Source organism: Suricata suricatta, chromosome 11 (genome assembly GCF_006229205.1).
Source record: "Suricata suricatta isolate VVHF042 chromosome 11, meerkat_22Aug2017_6uvM2_HiC, whole genome shotgun sequence".
In the NCBI taxonomy this organism is placed as follows: domain Eukaryota; kingdom Metazoa; phylum Chordata; class Mammalia; order Carnivora; family Herpestidae; genus Suricata; species Suricata suricatta.
Window position 1 is genome coordinate 8523048 of NC_043710.1, and position 16940 is coordinate 8539987.

A 16940-nucleotide genomic window follows, 5' to 3' on the forward strand; every position below is an offset into this window, starting at 1 on the left:
GGGGGCGGGGACCCCTCGTGCCCCCCCGGACCCCGCCTGCCCGGGCGCCGGCGGCGGCACGGCCATGAAGCTGAAGCTGAAGAACGTGTTTCTCGCCTACTTCCTGGTGTCGATCGCCGGCCTCCTCTACGCGCTGGTGCAGCTCGGTGAGCGGGGCGGGGCGGGGGTGCGGCGGGCCCGTCCGAGGGCGCTGGCCGCCTTGCATCCCGCCCTGGGGACGAACCCCCGCGCAGACACCCTTCAGCCGGCTCGGCCCCCCGACAGCCCTCTGCGGCCGCCGGACGCACTCCCGTCTCTAGACCGCACCGCGGCTCCCCGCCGCCCCTCGGATGAAATGCAGACTCCTTCCCAGAGTCCGCAAGGCCCCGCATGATCCTGTTGCCGTCCTCCTTTCCAACCCCATTTCCTTCCCCACTCGCTCGCGCTGCTCCGGCCACCCAGGCTGCACGACAGTTTCTCGGAAAGCCCACGCTCGTTGCGCTCTCAAGCTCTTAACGTGTTCCTTCTGGCTGCAGTGCTTTTCTCCCAGCTCTTTCCGGGCCGCCTCTTTCCCATCCTTCAGGTCTCGGCTCAGATGTCACCGCCTCAGAGAGGCCTTCCCTGACCACTCAAGCTAGAGTAACTCTTCTTTTTCTGGAGTCTCTTTTTTATTCTCTATTTTACGTGTTCCCTTCGTGGCCCTTATCACGATTTGTAATGATTTTACTAATTTGTTTCTTTGCTCCGTGTCTGCCTCCACTAAACTGAAAGCTCCGTAAAGGCAGGGATCATGTCTGCTTTGCTCCCTGCGGCATCCCCAGCACCTAAGGCTGTGCCTTCTACGAGGAGCATTCAATAAATATTTATCCAATAACGGAATCAATGAATTTTATGAGTCTTTGGTTACATGGCCAAGGGAACAGATATGAATGTTGCCTCTTACTCAGAGCTTTAGAGACCAGGCTTGATCCTCAGGTATTTAAAAGACTGCCCCGTTTCAGGAGATTGATTTCTTTATGGCTCCAGAGGGCAACATTAGGACCAGCAGATAGATGGAGGCGGATGATCAGCTCAATATCCCAATACAAACTGTTAACAGATGGAATCTATTGAAGCTGGAGGGGGCTGCTGTCCGAGGCCACCAGGGATGTAGACGAGGCTGTTGGGGAAGGTGTCAGGAGATGGCTGCCCTGGCTGGGAGTTGAATGAGAAGGTTATGCCCCTTTGGGATGCTCAACATGTTGTGGTTCTCTGCCCCCATCCCTGCTTCCTGGGACCAGGCCAGCCATGTGACTGCCTCCCTCCCCTGCGGGCAGCAGCAGAACAGCTTCGGCAGAAGGATCTGAAGATTTCCCAGCTGCAGGCTGATCTCCGCCGCCCACCCCCTGCCCCTGCCCAGCCCCCTGAGCCCGAGGCCTTGCCTACTATCTATGTCGTTACCCCCACCTACGCCAGGTATGGGCTCTGGTGCACCCAAGAGGCCTGGCATGGGCCAGGAGGTGGGGGTTGGGGAGGAGTCTGGGGAGTCCCTGGGCCAGGGGCTGTTTCTCAAACTAGGGCATGCCACATGTTTCCTCAAAGATGGGTGAGAAAATGGTTGTTTTTCCTTTAAAATGGACAGGGCTGCCCTATGAAATGGAATACAGAGTTCCTGACAAATTTTAAGGTAGAGCCTTTGTGGCTCTATCTTTGAAACTTCATGTTTCAAAGAAATGTGGAGCTTGCCAAGAGTTCACTCTCTCTCGGGGATCCTTTGGGAAGAAAGCTTGAGCACTCTTGACCAAATTGAAATAGAAAAGGGCTTGGCCTTATGTCATACCAGGTATGCCTCTCCACCAGGCACTGTGCTAAGGGCTTTATTATTTTTTTAATAACTTTATTATTGATAAAAACCAACTGGGGAACATGATTTTGGATCTATAGCTAAAGAGACTGCTAACACCTCCCTGAAATCAGACGGCTGACATCTAGGCACAGCCAGCTGTAGACCTTTCCCCTCATACACACGCAGCAGCAACCCTGGGATAGGCAGACCCATCTGAAGGATAAAGGAGCCTAGAAGGATAAACTGGGCCGCCCCTTCCCAGTTTCTTGTCTACCCTCTGGAAAAATCTTCCCCCAGAGAGGAAGGAGGCAAAGGGCTCCTCTAAATACTTTTACCCAGAAACCCAAGCACAGTAGGAAGAGGACCTGGCCCTGAGGGTATTTTAGAAAGTCATTATAATTTCATCTTCCACACTACATTGTTGTAAAGTATTGTTATTCCTATTTGATAGCAGAGCAAACTGAGGCTTGGGATGATCTGCCCCATTTCCCTCCGGTGTCTTACCTAGTAAGCTACAGAGCTGGCATTCAAACCCAGAGCTGTCTGATTCCGAAGCCTGTGCCTCTTAACTTGTAGTCTCCCACAGTCAGAGCCCTGGGGTCAAGGCAAGTGACAGATATGGGCTGCAGGAACAGGGGAGGGACTCACCTGCCGTGTGAAGTTGACAGGCGAGAAAGGGAGTCTGGGTATTGGGGCTGAGGAAGGACCATGCAGGGAGATACTAGAAGGGGCCCAAGAGAAGCTCTGCATACTGGTTGCAGGGAGCAAACGGTGCCCAGCCCTTGCCCTCCTCTTCGTCTCTCCCCCTGCAGGCTGGTTCAGAAAGCAGAGCTGGTGCGCCTGTCCCAGACGCTGAGCCTGGTGCCGCGGCTGCACTGGCTGCTGGTGGAGGATGCTGAGGGCCCCACCCCGTTGGTGTCTGGGCTGCTGGCTGCCTCTGGCCTCCTCTTCACACACCTGGCAGTCCTCACCCCCAAGGCCCAGCGGCTCAGGGAGGGTGAGCCAGGCTGGGTTCGGCCCCGAGGTGCAGAACAACGGAACAGGGCCCTGGACTGGCTCCGGAGCGGAGGGGGCGCTGTTGGGGGAGAGAAGGACCCCCCGCCAGCCGGCACCCGGGGAGTCGTATACTTTGCGGATGATGACAACACCTACAGCCGGGAGCTCTTTGAGGAGGTGAGCACGGGGCAGAGCGGGGGAGGGGAAAGAGGCCAGGCGGGGCCAGCTTCGCCCGTTGCCTTGGTTACCAGTGTTGCTCTAGGCTGGTGTGTGAGGAGGGGGAGCGGTGGGGCCCGAGTGACCCCGCGGTCCTTCCCGCTGCTCCCTGGCCCCTGGGCCACCCCCTTTCTGCTTCGTCTCTCCTGACCTCTCACAGATGCGCTGGACCCGTGGTGTCTCAGTGTGGCCTGTGGGGCTGGTAGGCGGCCTGCGATTTGAGGGCCCTCGGGTACAGGATGGCCGGGTTGTGGGCTTCCACACGGCTTGGGAGCCCAACAGGCCCTTCCCAGTGGATATGGCAGGATTCGCTGTTGCCCTGCCCTTGCTGTTGGCAAAGCCCAACGCCCAGTTTGACGCTACTGCTCCCCGGGGCCACCTGGAGAGCAGTCTCCTGAGCCACCTCGTGGATCCCAAGGACCTGGAACCGCGGGCCGCTAACTGCACTCGGGTAAGGGGTGAAGGTGGGCAGAACTGTGGCTTAGGATACGGCAGGGTGCTGGGGGTGGGGGTAGGTGGAGGAAGGCCTCGGGGAGGAGGATCACGTCTGGGTGTTTGAACCATGAGGGACCCTCCAGGGTTCGGACTCAACCTTGCTACCTGTAGTGCAGGGGAAGCTGGGCGCCAGGGAAGGAAAGTGGTCTCCTGGGCACCCGTGGAACACAGAGTGGACAAGGGGCCTCCATATTAGAGGTGCTAAAGCCCCCTGGCCTTCACACTTTGCAGCCAACGCTGTGTGTGGAGAGGGGGCGAGTGAGTCCATTCTGCTCAGAGGGCCCCGTTCTAACTGAAACCCTCACGGGACAGGTTCTGGTGTGGCATACGCGGACGGAGAAGCCCAAGATGAAGCAAGAGGAGCAGTTACAGCGGCAGGGCCGGGGCTCAGACCCAGCCGTTGAGGTGTGATGGCCGGCCCCACCCTGACTACCACGTCATCAGGCACAGACCTGGGGGATCGGGCCCCTGGGCTGCCCAGGATGCAGTTTTCCCAGATCTGACCCCTCAGAGTCAGGGGCGGCGGCCCCTCTGTCCCCTCAGCCCCAGGGCGTGGCCCAGCTGCTTCTCCCCTCCCCCCACCCCGCCTGCCATGTGGCACTGCCCACAGGCTGGGGACAAGCAGCCCTTGTCTTGAGCCAGGTCAGCCCTGTCTGGGGCGGAGCAGGACAGGCGCTCGGGAGGGAGGGCTGCTGAGCAACTGGGTAACTTATTGGGGCTGGGCATGCACTGGGGGGCTGGAGGAGCGGGGCTGGACCCTCCCCACCTGAGCATGCTGACCCCCCTCCTACCTCCAGAATAAAAGATCTCAAGCTGGAGGGGCCTGTGGTTTCCTTGGTTCCTTCGTCAGGTTCTTGCGTTTGAGATCCTTCCCAATGTTGAAACCCAGGAGTCCTGGTTTCTCTATCAGACAGAAATCAGTTCTCCCAGCCCCTCTCCGCCCCCCCCCCCAAAGGAAGACCGGTGGCTTCAGTGCAAAAGCTTTATTGAGTCTGTGTGCCAGGAGCAGTCGCCAGCCCTTTCCATGTTGCTCTCCCAGCACCCTGTCTTTTCTCTGTTCCCCGGTGGTTCCGGCCCAGGGGGCTAAGCCCCGGACACCTAGCTTCCTGCCAGTCCAGCGGAGTGACTATCCTTAACCCCTCTAATCCCAGGGACCCCCCTCCCCCACCTGGAGCCTTCTTATGGAGTTGGGAGGTTTTCAGTGTTGTCCATGCCTCCCCTCCCCCCGTCCCAGTCCCCACCCCAAGCTTCAGGCCACTAGGCCTCAGATGGACCCTCCGTAGGAGGTGCCTCTTCCGGTGGGGCCTCCTCAGGTGACGGCCTGTGAGCGTCCCCTCCCTGTCGCCATGTTTTCAGCATGTCCTTCAGCCCGCTGGGAAAGAGATAGCCCTGCGTCTCTCCCTCCCCATCGATGACTCCTCCGAGCCCCTCCAGTGCTGTCTGCAGGTACCGCAGGCCCAGGAGCACCAGAGACTGTGGGGGGCAAAGCAAGGGGAACGAGGTCAGTGAGGGTCAGCCGGCCCAGGGCCCAGGGCTGGAGGCAGCGAGGAGGCCCAGGAGAAGGCGGCCCTCAGACGTGCTGCTGACTCACCTGCAGCAGGAAGGTGACAGCCAGCATGCTGCCCAGCGTGCTCGCCAGCCCCTGCAGGTGCCCCAGCAGCGCTCCATGGCATCCTTGCGGCCAGAGGTTCAGGTTGGGCTGACGGGGATTGAAGAGAGGGTGGGCATGGGGGTCTGAGAGGTGGCTTTGCAGGCAAGGTCTGGGTGAGTGGGGGTTGCAGCAGGAGAAAGGGACACCGTCGATCAGATACAGGCCCTCCACGTTGCTCTGGATCCGGCTGCAAAGGCACGGGCAGGGGAGTTAGGGCGTCTGGAAGTCGAGGCCTGGGGGGAAGGCTGCTGGGCACAGGAATGGAGAAGGGACACATGAAAAACCTTCACTGACAGGCTTACTGTGTGCTAGGCATGCATAATTCATTTATCCTCACAATATGTCTGTAAGATTGGTCCCGTTATCTCCATTCTACAGATGAGGAAATGGGGCCCTGAACAGTCTGGTAACATGCCCTGGGTCACATGCCTGCTAGACAGCAGCTCTGTAACCCATTCCTCAATTACTAGGCTCTATTGCCTGTCCGGGTAAGGTGGGTTTCAAGGGAGGAGGAGGAGGAAAAGGAGGGGAAGGAGGCCAGGAGGAGTTGGGCTGGGGGCAGGGAAGGGGAGAAACAAAACACTCACTCCACCACGTCCTGGTCATTGGGATCCAAGTACCGGCTGCTCACCCACTGGACCCCAAACCAATCCTTGTACCCGTGGCGCCCACAGCACTGGTGCCTCAGCTGCAGCTCATCCAACAGCCGCTTGGCATGACAGTGTCCCGGCACCTCTGTGTCTTTGTAGTGAACCAAGGCAGCCCCTAGGCCCTCCTCCAGTCCGGTGTCCAGACTCCCAGGTAAAGCCAGGGCCAGCCCCAGGGCCAGGACCAGAAGACCCCCGCCCCCAGCAGTGCTGGCCACCAACAGTGGGCTTAGGACCTTCCGCCAGGGAGGGTATTGAGCTGCGTCCAGACTGGCCCTGCTGGTCCCTGCACCCACCAGTCCTGTGCCCAAAGCCACCGCACCAGCTGCCAGGGCCACTCGGGGCAGGGTGGAAAATGGGCAGGAGGGAGCCAAGAAGGTGCCGAGGTGCCACAGCTGGACCTGGAGATGTCCGCTACAGAGGAGGGTGACGCCACCGGCCAGCGCCAGCAGCCAGGAGAGGAGCCAGAGCCCCTGTGCCAGACGGATGCGGGGCTTGAGGGGCAGTTCCAGGGGCAACACCGGCGCCATCTCCCATCTCTGCCCAAGGGAAAGCAGAGCTATCAGGGACGAGGGTTGGCCGGCGCAGGGTGCTGAGTCAGCCCAGCCCGGCTTGAGCTGGGCTAATGCCACCCTGACCCCAATACCCTGGGAATCCTCCCACCCCCATCCTTAATAACCCGCTGCCTGGCCCCTGCCAGCCCCAGTGCGAGATGCCTAGGCCTTGCCCCTTAGGAAAAGCCCCGCCTCCGGGCTAAAGGCCCATTTCATGACCCCGCCCCTGCCCCCTCGCGGAAGTGGGGAGGGGCCGGTCGGCTCTGCCCCTAGGGGCGAGGGGCTGGGACTCTGAGACCAGAGAGGACCCCAGGGAGTCAGGGGCGGGGATCCCGGAAGGGCCTGGAGGGCGGAGGCCCGGAGGGGGTCCGGGGGTCAGCGGGTTAGCTGTCCGGCGAGGCCCGGACAGGGAGGGGTTACCAGGCGGCCCGGCCCCCCCCTCGTCCCGCCCCCCCTCCCGCGCTTCCTGGCGGCTCCGCGTCCGGCGCCTGTTTGTGCCGCGGCGCTGGGGCCCGGGACGGCCCCGCCACCCCACCCCCGGGAGCCGAGAGCGGCCCCGGGAGAGTCCGAGGCCCCGGCGGGTCCTGGAGCCTGCCGCCCCCGCCCCACAGCGCCCCCTCCAGGCCCTTTCCCGCGCCCGACAGCGCCCCCGGGGGGTGGCACGGCACCCTTGCGCGCGCGCCCCGGGGTGCTTCCCCTTCCCCTCTCTCTGGCCATGGCCCCGGCGGCTTAGAAGCCTCCTCCGCCGCCGCCGCTCGGAGCAAGCCGGGGGCCGGATGGACGGGGCCGGGGGGCCCGGTGAGTACGGGGCGGGGCGGGCGGCGTGCCCCTTCCCGGAGCGCCGGCCGGTCGGCCGCTGCCAGTGCCCGACGGCTGTCTGGCGGCGTCCCCGCGTGCTCCTCGGCCTCAGGGGTTCTGAGCATCCTCCGCCGTGCCTCAGGTCGCTCTCCCTAAGTTATTTGGATCTCCTACTGTCATTTCGAACTTCCTCAACGTCATCCTATTCCCCATGTCACTCTGGGCCCCTCGATGTTTCTCTGCCCGCTATGTTATTCCGGGCCTCTTCTCCCGGTATTTCGGGTCGTTTTACTTCTGACCTGTTACCCTGGGACCTTCACTATGACTCCGTCTCCACTGATCCCCTCTCCTGTCATTCTCGATTGCTCCTCTGGTCCTGTGAGCCCTCAGATGACTGTCCTCTCGTGGCCCCCTCTTCTCTTGCGCCCCCTCGTCAGTTTCTCTGCCTTCCTTGGAGACCTGAGCTTTGCTCTGGGGTGGGCCGTCGTCTCACTCTCACGCAGGCGCTGCGCCTCCCTCTGTGGTTCCCACGTTCCTGGGCAGTACTCCATATTTTCCCCCTGGTACTCCATGGTACTCCCTGTCTTTGCGGAGGCTGAGACAGCAGCAGGAAGGGAGCCCTGCCAGGTTCCTCGCCTGCCCTGCCAGAAGGAGGCCCTTGATTCTCTACCACCCGCCTCCTCCCCTCCGGGCCAGCCTCCAAGCCTGGGGCTGCTTGAAGAGGGGGTTGGGGGGGTAGTGCTCTTGGACAAATGCAAAGTTGGAGGGAAGTCAGAATACCCGCAACCCTTTTCTTTAGGTGGTGGGTATATTCTGAGTGCTTCTTGCGCTTTTCCCAGGTGAGGGCCCTGCTCAGGAGGCCCTGCAGTCCCTGAGCCGGCGGCTTCAGGTGCAGGAGAAGGAGATGGAGCTGGTTAAGGCGGCCCTGGCAGAAGCCCTCCGCCTGCTGCGGCTGCAGGCGCCCCTGAACTCCCTGCAGGACTCTGGTGCCCCAGCTCCTATAAGGGACAGGTAGGCAGGTGGTCACACCCTCTTCTTCTGAGGGCCTCTGGGGGCATCAGGTTCATTCACTGTCTCCCCAGCAGCCCTGCAGCCCCCCCAGGACTGCCACCCACATGCAGCCCCTCCTTGGTGAGCCGGGGCACGCAGACGGAGACCGAGGTGGAGATGGAGTCGTCCCCTGGCCCCCCTGGCCTGAGCAATGGGCCCCCAGCCCCACAGGGGGGCAGTGAAGAGCCTAGTGGGACCCAGTCTGAAGGAGGGGGCAGCAGCAGCAGTGGCTCCCCTGGCCCCCCAGGGATCCTCAAGCTTGTGCAGCCCCCACAGCGCACTGACACGTAAGTGTCCTGTGGCAGAGGCCAGGAGGGCTAGCGGGACCGGGAAGCGCCAGGAGAGGGAATGGTCTTGATCTTTACCAAGCTCACTGTGCTCCTACCAGGGCTCGGAGAAATTCTTCCTCCTCTTCATCTCCCTCTGAACGGCCTCGGCAGAAACTCTCCCGGAAGGCAGCTTCCTCGGCCAACTTGTTACTGCGGTCAGGGAGCACAGAGAGGTGGGCGAGGCTCCTGCCGCCCCCAGCCCGCCCCACCCCACCCCACCCCAGGCTCAGGCTCTTGACTTTCCACATCCCTCACCTCACTTCCCGGGGTGGGGTGAGGGGGACCTCATCGCCCAACAGGAAGAAAGAAAGGAACAAGCCCTCCAGGGGCCCCTGCCATGTACCTGGCACTGTGCTAAGCCCTCGAGACCTCTTCCATCTCATTCAGTTCCCACGACATCCTTGGGGGGTAGGTGGTCTCATGCTGTTCATTGTCCAGGTGAGGAAGCAGGCTCAGAGAGGGTAAGTCATTTGGCTTGGGTCACACAGCCAGAGCTAGGATCCAAACACTCCTCTTCCTGACTCCAGTTCTACCATATCACCATGTACCTTCCAAGAGTTGGAGAGGAACCAGAAGCTCTCATGATTTTCAGAGTCAGTCCTACCCGGCACCCCCCAACCTACCAGGCTTTATTTCTATAGAGCAAGGGAAAGTTCTAGGGGCTGAGCATAGTTGTCTCAGAGTCTGTACAGGCCCCAGGACCACCTGAGTGTTCACTCCAGCCATGTCCTTGGTTTCCCCTTTATTCTCCAAAGAGATATCACTGCTGTGTTTATCTAATGACAGCTATCTGTGGAATTCACCTGCTACTTTCCTCTTGAGAGATAAAGACTTTCCTGCTTACTTCCCAGATCCCTGAAAGGCGGGGCTAGTGTTCATTCTGGGTCCACTCTGGTCCCATTTTACCGATGGAGAAGTGAAAAGGTCAACCAGAAGCCTGTTAGTCTAGAGGAAAGGACTCCCCCCAACCCCAACTCGGGCCTCACTGGCTCTTACAAGCCTTATGGCTTCGTGCCGTGGGCTCAGCCCCTTTGGCCTAAATCTTCTCATCTCTTACATGGAGCTGAGAGGCCTCTCCTCTGGGGCCCCGAATACTCCGGATGTGTTTAAGGTCTGCAGAGATGACTCTTGTCGGTCTCTGGGGTAACCTCCTTTCTTGTGTCCCGCCCTCCCCCACTTAGGTCTTGGGACCTGACCCCATCCCTATGCTTTTCTCTCTTCCCAACAGCCGTGGGGGGAAAGACCCCCTCTCCAGTCCCGGGGGCCCTGGGTCTCGAAGAAGCAATTACAATTTGGGTATGTACAGAGGAGGGAAGAACTTGGATGATGGAGTTAGGGTTTGGGTGACAGCCCCAAGAGCTATTTTGGGGGGCCTGTGAGGTGTGGGGGGTAGAGTTCTGCTCTGGCTTTCCAGGAAGGGGGGCTGCAGGGTGGTGGTTGATGCCCCCCCTTTTCTCTGTAGAAGGCATCTCAGTGAAGATGTTCCTTCGCGGCCGCCCCATTACCATGTACATCCCGTCTGGCATCCGCAGCCTTGAGGAGCTGCCCAGCGGCCCACCCCCGGAGACCCTCAGCCTTGACTGGGTGTATCCTGCCCCCCTCCAGTCCCCAGGAACCACCTTAACCATCTTGGGAACCCCCCCTTCTCAATGGTTTCCTCCTGGGCCTGCGGGATCAGGGAGCCCTCTGAATCCTCCCCTACCATCCTCTGCCGATAGTGCTGCCAGCCAGAAGGTCTTCCATTGCCCCCTCTTCCTCATTCTGCCCGTGATCTGACTCTTTCCTTGACTGTGATCCCCACTCCAGTTACGGGTACAGGGGCCGTGACTCCCGCTCTAATCTGTTTGTGCTGCGCTCTGGGGAGGTGGTCTACTTTATCGCCTGTGTGGTGGTGCTGTACCGGCCCGAGGGAGGCCCAGGGGGTCCTGGAGGTGGCGGCCAGCGACATTACCGGGGCCACACCGACTGTGTTCGATGGTGAGGGGCCTGGGGCCTGGGAGCGGGCGGCTCTAGGCGAGGGGCTGGTGGCCTTGGTGGGAGCGGGGTCTGGGTCGGTGTGGATGAGCAGGAGAGAAGAGCTGCCTCGCTGCTCTGTGAGCTCGGAGAAAGTGTCCCGAGGGGTCTTGAGAGACCGACCCCCTTCCCTAGTGTCCCCTCCCTCCACTTAGTCTGGCCGTCCACCCTGATGGTGTTCGCGTAGCCTCAGGACAGACAGCTGGAGTGGATAAAGATGGAAAGGTAAGGCCAAAGCCCAACACCCAGCAGACAGGATGAAATCCCCGCCCGGCCTCCCTTCATACCCCTGACCCCTCTCCTCTCCCAGCCCCTGCAGCCTGTGGTTCACGTCTGGGACTCAGAGACACTGCTGAAGCTGCAGGAGATTGGACTGGGGGCCTTCGAGCGCGGCGTGGGAGCCCTGGCCTTTTCAGTGGCGGTGAGCTGACCCCACGGCCTCTAGACTCCCATCTTCCTTGTCCAGGAGCCTCATTCTTGGACTTTACCGAGAAGGCTCAGAGGTTCTGGCCTTCCTGAGCCTGACTCAGCCTGTTCTCCTGAGAAACGGGCAGGTGTCCACTTCTGCCCGCTCAACAGGTGGTGGCAGCCCTTGCCTAATGACCGTGAACCCACAGACCTCTAGGCCTCACTCCGCCCCTCCCATGTGCCCCCCATTCTTAGGATCAGGGCGCTTTTCTTTGTGTGGTGGATGACTCCAATGAGCACATGCTGTCCGTGTGGGACTGTAGCCGGGGCACAAAGCTGGCTGAGATCAAGGTGAGGAGTCCGGGTAGCCTGGCGGGGCACTGCGGCCAGGGAGCTGGGGGCAGTGGAGTGTAGCGAGCTGCAGACTTACCCATATGTTGACTTCTTTTCTGGCTGGGTCACCTGGGGCAAGCCTCCTAGCCTCTCTGAGGCTGTGAAAGGGGACTTCAGAAGTTCTGGCTTCCTGAGGGACAGTGTGTTAGGCATTAGGGTGGTGCTGGCAGCATGAGTGACAGGGAGGGGTGCCCTTAGGGGACCAGGGTCTGGGGCCAGAAGGAAGGCTCATCCTCGGGTTTCAGGACAATCAGCAGACCGGCCATCAGGCTGCAAACTGGAGTCAGGTCAAGTAAAGGTGCTCAGGGCTTGGAGTGGCTGAATCTGGTATCTTCCCTTCAGAGTACAAATGACTCAGTCTTGGCCGTTGGCTTCAGCCCTCGCGACAGCAGCTGCATCGTCACCAGTGGGAAATCACACGTCCATTTCTGGAACTGGAGTGGAGGAGCAGGGGCTCCTGGGAACGGGACTCTCACCCGGAAACAGGGTGTCTTTGGGGTGAGGCGTAGATGGGTGCGGGCTGGTGGGGGAGGGTAGAGTGGAGATGGAAGTATTGGTCTGAGTACCATAGACCCTGATACCCGCCAGCTGGCAAGTGCCTGTGACTTTCAGTCTTTGGTCTTTCCTTTGACCCTCTGCTCTCTCCCCTAGAAATACAAGAAACCCAAGTTTGTCCCTTGCTTTGTGTTCCTCCCGGATGGTGACATTCTCACTGGGGACTCCGAGGGGAACATTCTCACCTGGGGACGGAGCCTCTCAGATGCCAGGACCCCGGGCAGGGGTGGGGCCAAAGGTATGTGGTTGGGGGGTGGCATCTGGGAAGTCTAGTTCCCCAGAGCGTGTGAGAAAGAGAAGGGGATTTTCCCTTTTTTTTTTTTTTTTTTTTTTTTTTTTTTTTTTTTTTTTACCATGAGAGTCGATGGATTTCTGTGGACCCCCAGGGGACCCTCTAGGAAGGCCATCTGGACCCCCAGGGGACCCTCTAGGAGGGCCATCTGGAAGGGTAGGGGCCACATGGCTGGGGCTTTGGAGTCTGCCAGATCCTGGGTTCAAATTCCAGTTTTGCCACTAGTTGTGTGGCCTTTAGGAAGTTACCTCACTTCTTTGAGCCTCAGTTGTCTAGTCTGTGAACTGGGTAAAACAATAGCTGAGGATCAGAGATCACATTCAGTAGGTACCCAGCAGCTGGGAGTTATTACTGTGCGGTGATGGCCAAGGCTGCCTCTGTCCCCCACTTCCCTGTACCCCCACAGCATGACCCACTCGTGACTTTGCCAACAGAGACCTATGGGATTGTGGCCCAGGCCCATGCTCACGAAGGTTCCATTTTTGCCCTGTGTCTCCGGCGGGATGGGACTGTACTGAGTGGTGGTGGACGGGACCGTCGGCTGGTCCAGTGGGGGCCGGGACTGGTGGCCCTCCAGGAGGCTGAGGTGAGGGCTAGCCTGGGGTCGAAGGAGGGAGGGGGAAGAGGAATGGCCAGGGGGCCCTGACTTCGTGCTGCTGTTCTGCAGATTCCTGAACACTTTGGGGCTGTGCGAGCCATCGCCGAGGGGCTGGGCTCGGAGCTGCTGGTGGGAACCACGAAAAACGCGTTGCTGAGGGGAGATCTGGCCCAGGGCTTCACCCCTGTAATCCAGGTTGGGGGGCCAAGGGCTCCGGGGAGAAGGGCGGGAAACGCTACCGAGGAGGGGCACAGGTAACAGCCCATGATCTGCTGCAGGGCCACACGGATGAGCTCTGGGGGCTCTGCACACATCCCTTCCAGAACCGTTTTCTCACCTGTGGCCATGACCGGCAGCTCTGCCTGTGGGATGGGGAGGGCCATGCACTGGCCTGGAGCATTGACCTCAAGGTAGAGCCCCCATGTCCCTGGATCCCCAATGCCACACCCACGAGGGCCTCTGTGGACACCACTCCTTTCCCAACCTGCCTTTTCCTTCTCCCCAGTGGCAGCCACTTGGTACTGGTATGGCTGTACTGGCTACCAAAATCTGCATTCTTCTGTGCAGAAGCCTCCAGTGTCCCCTAAGCACTGCCCCTCCTCCTGTGTCCCCAAACCCCCAGACCTCCCTGTGATCCAGTGACAAATGGTTAATCTCCGGCACAGCCTCCCAGCTCAGTTCTGATTGTTAACTATGTTGAGTATCGTCTGCTTTAGGCTCCAGTGACACCCTGCCTCCACCCCAGGTCTACTGTCCCTCTCCTCCCTGTCTCATCCTTGGGAGGAGAAGGCTTTGGTGTTACCAACATGACGAGGTGTCCGTCCGGGAACCTTCAGTAGAAAGGCATCTTCTTGAATTCATCTTCTCCCCCCTCCCAGGAGACTGGTCTCTGTGCTGACTTCCACCCCAGCGGGGCAGTTGTGGCCGTGGGACTGAACACAGGGAGGTGAGAGGAGCCAGGATTCCTGGGAGGGGAAAGCCGGACGTTTGGGAAGGGCTCCTAGTAATGGAGTGGCGGGGGAGGAGTGTGGTGGCTGCCTGCTCCAGAGCCCCAATCCCACCTTCTCGCTCCTCAGTGCTTTTCTCTGCAGCCCGAGCCTCCCCTGCTCTGCTGTGGCGACTGTCATCACACCCAACCACTCTCCCCTCCAAGCCTGGGAGTGGCAGCTTAGGGTAGAGAAGCTGTGGGGATAGGAGGGACATGGGAGAGACTGACACAGGCAAGTGACAGGCTTACAGACTCCATAAGGTCCTTGTACTCTTTTCTTAAAGGCATCAAAAGCCCCTCAGCCTTTCTCTCTCCTTAGCCTCTTCCCATTTCCTGGCTTAAGAATGCAGAGGCAACCTGTCTCTATGTCACAGCCTTTCTGTTGGTGTCTCTGAGGCTTGCCAACTTGCCAGGACGGGTAACCTCACACCTGCTTTCCACCCCCTCTCTTCCAGGTGGCTGGTTTTGGACACAGAGACCAGAGAGATCGTGTCTGACGTCACTGATGGCAATGAGCAGCTCTCAGTGGTCCGGTACAGCCCAGGTGGGAGCCAACCCCACCCTGGACCCAGATCTGTCCCTGGTCCTTCCCTCTCTGAGTGACTGTCTTTATAGATGGGTTTTACCTGGCCATCGGTTCCCATGACAACATGATCTACATCTATAGCGTTTCCAGTGACGGTGCCAAGTCCAGCCGCTTTGGCCGCTGTGTGGTGAGGAAGCGGGGTGGAGGGTAGGGCATTGCGGTAGCTGGTAAACTCCCTGAAGGGGTCTCATGCTCTAAGGGGCACCTGGGGATGGGAAATGGTAGCTACATGTTTAGTCTCTTGACCCTTGCTCCCAGGGCCACTCCAGCTTCATCACTCACCTTGACTGGTCCAAGGATGGGAATTTCATCATGTCCAATTCTGGGGACTATGAGATCCTTTACTGTGAGTGGCCTGAGGGGAGAGCATGGGGACTGGGTAGTTGGATGGGTTTTGTATCCGGGTGGGGGTGGGGCTCCTGGTTGGGAGGGGAGAAAGAACATGTAGGCAGCTACAGGTGGAGAGGAGGTTGAAATGGAGTTGGAATTGTCCAGGTAGCAGAAATATTGTGAATTGGAAAACCCCACACACAGTTTTACACCACGAGGACTTCAGGGAGTTGGGGAATGTCCTAGGAAAAGACTGTTTCAGAAAAGTTTCTCAGGTCAGGTGTGGAGGGACTGACTTAGCCAGGGAGGAGGAACTGATAGGCTGTTAGGAGAACTTCAGAATTCAGGAAGCGCATGGGGCTGGGTTTTGCCCTGGGCTGAGGGCTACCACGGTGACCAGATCACATGCCACTACCGCAAGCTACTCTTTCCAACCTGCCCTTCCCGGTGTCTTCCCAACCGAGGGCAGGATGAGAGCTGAGTTGGGTGGGCTCTCTCTCGCCAGGGGACGTGGCTGGAGGCTGCAAGCTGCTGAGGAATCGCTATGAGAGCCGAGACAGGGAGTGGGCCACCTACACCTGCGTGCTGGGCTTCCATGTCTATGGTGAGCAGGGTCTCCGAACCTTGCAGAAGGGGTGTGTTCGGGGAATGGTGGAGCTCGCACTGGGCTCGGAATGCTGGGCATGTGTCAGAGGGGTGGGTGTCAAGAAACCGGCAGATCCAGCCCAGGAGGCCCCTCTGGCCCTCGGCGGCTGCCGGGGCCAGGAAGGATTGCTTGGAACGCGGCCGGTGGGCGGCCTCGGCTGCCTGAGCGCCGGAAACGGTGCGGAGCCTGGGCCGTGGGTGGCCGCGGGGAGGAGCCCGTACTGAGGCCGGCCGCTGTGCTAGGCGTGTGGCCAGACGGCTCGGATGGCACCGACATCAACTCCCTGTGCCGCTCCCACAACGAGCGCGTGGTGGCCGTGGCCGACGACTTCTGCAAAGTGCACCTGTTCCAGTACCCGTGCGCGCGCGCCAAGGTGAGGCCTCCAGGGGCCTCTGGGGCCGGGAGGGCCGGGCCCGGGACTCCTCGGCCGCCGCAGCTCGGTCTTCCTTCCCGCCCAGGCTCCGAGCCTCGTGTACGGCGGCCACGGCAGCCACGTGACCAGCGTCCGGTTCACGTACGACGACTCGCACCTCATCTCGCTGGGCGGCAAGGACGCCAGCATCTTCCAGTGGCGAGTGCTGGGCGCTGGGGGCGCGGGGCCGGCGCCCGCCACGCCCTCTCGAACCCCCTCCCTGTCCCCCGCCTCCTCTCTCGACGTCTGACTGCTGCCAGAGGGGACCCATCGACCCTGCCGCGCGGCCCCGCCCATCCGAAACCCCGAGGACCAGGGGCCGACCCTTCTTCGACTTCGAGACATTCCCGATCGCGCGTTTCCCTGGAGGGGGCGAATGGCACCCCCGCACACACTGTAGAGACCCGCTGGCTGAGCCGGGCAGCCCCAGCCTGGGCCCTGACTCCCGCCGCCTGCTGAGGGGCAATAAACCAAAAGCAAAGTCGCCTCCCCGTCCTTTTGTGGGGCGCAGCTGGGCGCCTCCGGGGCCCTGTGGGGGTGGCGATGCAGGCAAAGAGGAGTTTGGAAGGAGTAGGGGAACGTAGGCCATTCATGCAAATAACAGGCAAAGCCTCTTGCAAATAACCCGGCGCGGCGCAAAGGCGCGAGAGTCTCTTTCGGCCGCAGGCGGAGTTAAAGGGCTCCGGCGAGGAGAGAGTTAAACCCAACACCTCTCCCGCCCTCGGAGGAGGGGCAGAGCTGCAACGGAAATAACCGAGCGCCGGGCAGCGGTTGGCCGGAGGGAGCCGAACCTCTTCCGGAAGAAGCCGATCTCTGGGGTCTCGCTCTCCGACCTGAGCCGAGCGGCGGGCCTTGTTCTCCGGATCGGCCGAAGGTGTTCCGGAAGAAGGCGAAACCCGAGGCTGGCAGGGCAAGCCTTCCCGGCGGCCGACAGATCCCTACGTCTGGTGGGGCTCAGCGAGGGCGGGGGGGGAGCCAGAACCTGGCTCCGGTCCGGCGGGAGCCGAGCTTGTTCCGGAAGAGGCCGAGCGGACCGGCGCTGGCCTCGGCGTCCCGGGCGTGAGGCGGTAGCTGCTGCGGCGACAGCGCGGGCCGGGATGAACCGCGACGGCTGAGGCAGCGGAGGTGCCGGCTGCGCGGGCCCCACCGAGACTTCCGCGAAGCGCCAGCCCCGCGCTC

General features: G+C 60.6%; 3 protein-coding genes across 8 annotated transcripts; 2 read left to right on the forward strand and 1 right to left on the reverse strand.

Moving 5' to 3' along the window:
- The first annotated feature begins 6 nt into the window (after nt 1–6).
- B3GAT3 (beta-1,3-glucuronyltransferase 3) lies at nt 7–4329 on the forward strand. Its single transcript, XM_029956561.1, has 5 exons — nt 7–146; nt 1260–1434; nt 2617–2977; nt 3177–3467; nt 3824–4329. Exons 1-5 carry the CDS (start codon nt 65–67, stop codon nt 3920–3922), a joined length of 1008 nt encoding a protein of 335 aa, XP_029812421.1. The 5' UTR covers nt 7–64; the 3' UTR covers nt 3923–4329.
- Nucleotides 4330–4479: 150 nt separating this feature from the next.
- ROM1 (retinal outer segment membrane protein 1) lies at nt 4480–7613 on the reverse strand. Of its 2 annotated transcripts, XM_029956520.1 has the most exons (4): nt 7461–7613; nt 5750–6348; nt 5103–5349; nt 4480–4984 (listed from the first exon to the last, which is right to left on the reverse strand). In XM_029956520.1, the coding sequence occupies exons 2-4, from the start codon at nt 6337–6339 to the stop codon at nt 4769–4771; spliced, it is 1053 nt and encodes a 350-aa protein (XP_029812380.1). In that variant the 5' UTR covers nt 6340–6348; nt 7461–7613; the 3' UTR covers nt 4480–4768. The 2 variants fall into 2 exon arrangements, with proteins under 2 accessions (XP_029812380.1, XP_029812379.1); XM_029956519.1 differs by lacking the exon at nt 7461–7613 and having other exon boundaries at nt 5750–6955.
- EML3 (EMAP like 3) lies at nt 6826–16247 on the forward strand. 5 transcript variants are annotated; one of them, XM_029956517.1, is made up of 22 exons: nt 6826–7161; nt 8001–8172; nt 8244–8498; nt 8600–8713; nt 9769–9836; nt 10003–10126; nt 10347–10517; nt 10709–10778; nt 10864–10974; nt 11217–11312; nt 11697–11852; nt 12006–12147; nt 12636–12787; nt 12869–12994; nt 13078–13209; nt 13678–13745; nt 14243–14331; nt 14403–14500; nt 14632–14719; nt 15209–15307; nt 15702–15722; nt 15808–16247. In XM_029956517.1, exons 1-22 carry the CDS (start codon nt 7140–7142, stop codon nt 16218–16220), a joined length of 2787 nt encoding a protein of 928 aa, XP_029812377.1. In that variant the 5' UTR covers nt 6826–7139; the 3' UTR covers nt 16221–16247. The 5 variants fall into 5 exon arrangements, with proteins under 5 accessions (XP_029812377.1, XP_029812375.1, XP_029812378.1 ...); XM_029956515.1 differs by having other exon boundaries at nt 10006–10126; nt 15592–15722; nt 15808–16101; XM_029956518.1 differs by having other exon boundaries at nt 6827–7161; nt 8247–8498.
- The last annotated feature ends 693 nt before the right edge of the window (nt 16248–16940 follow it).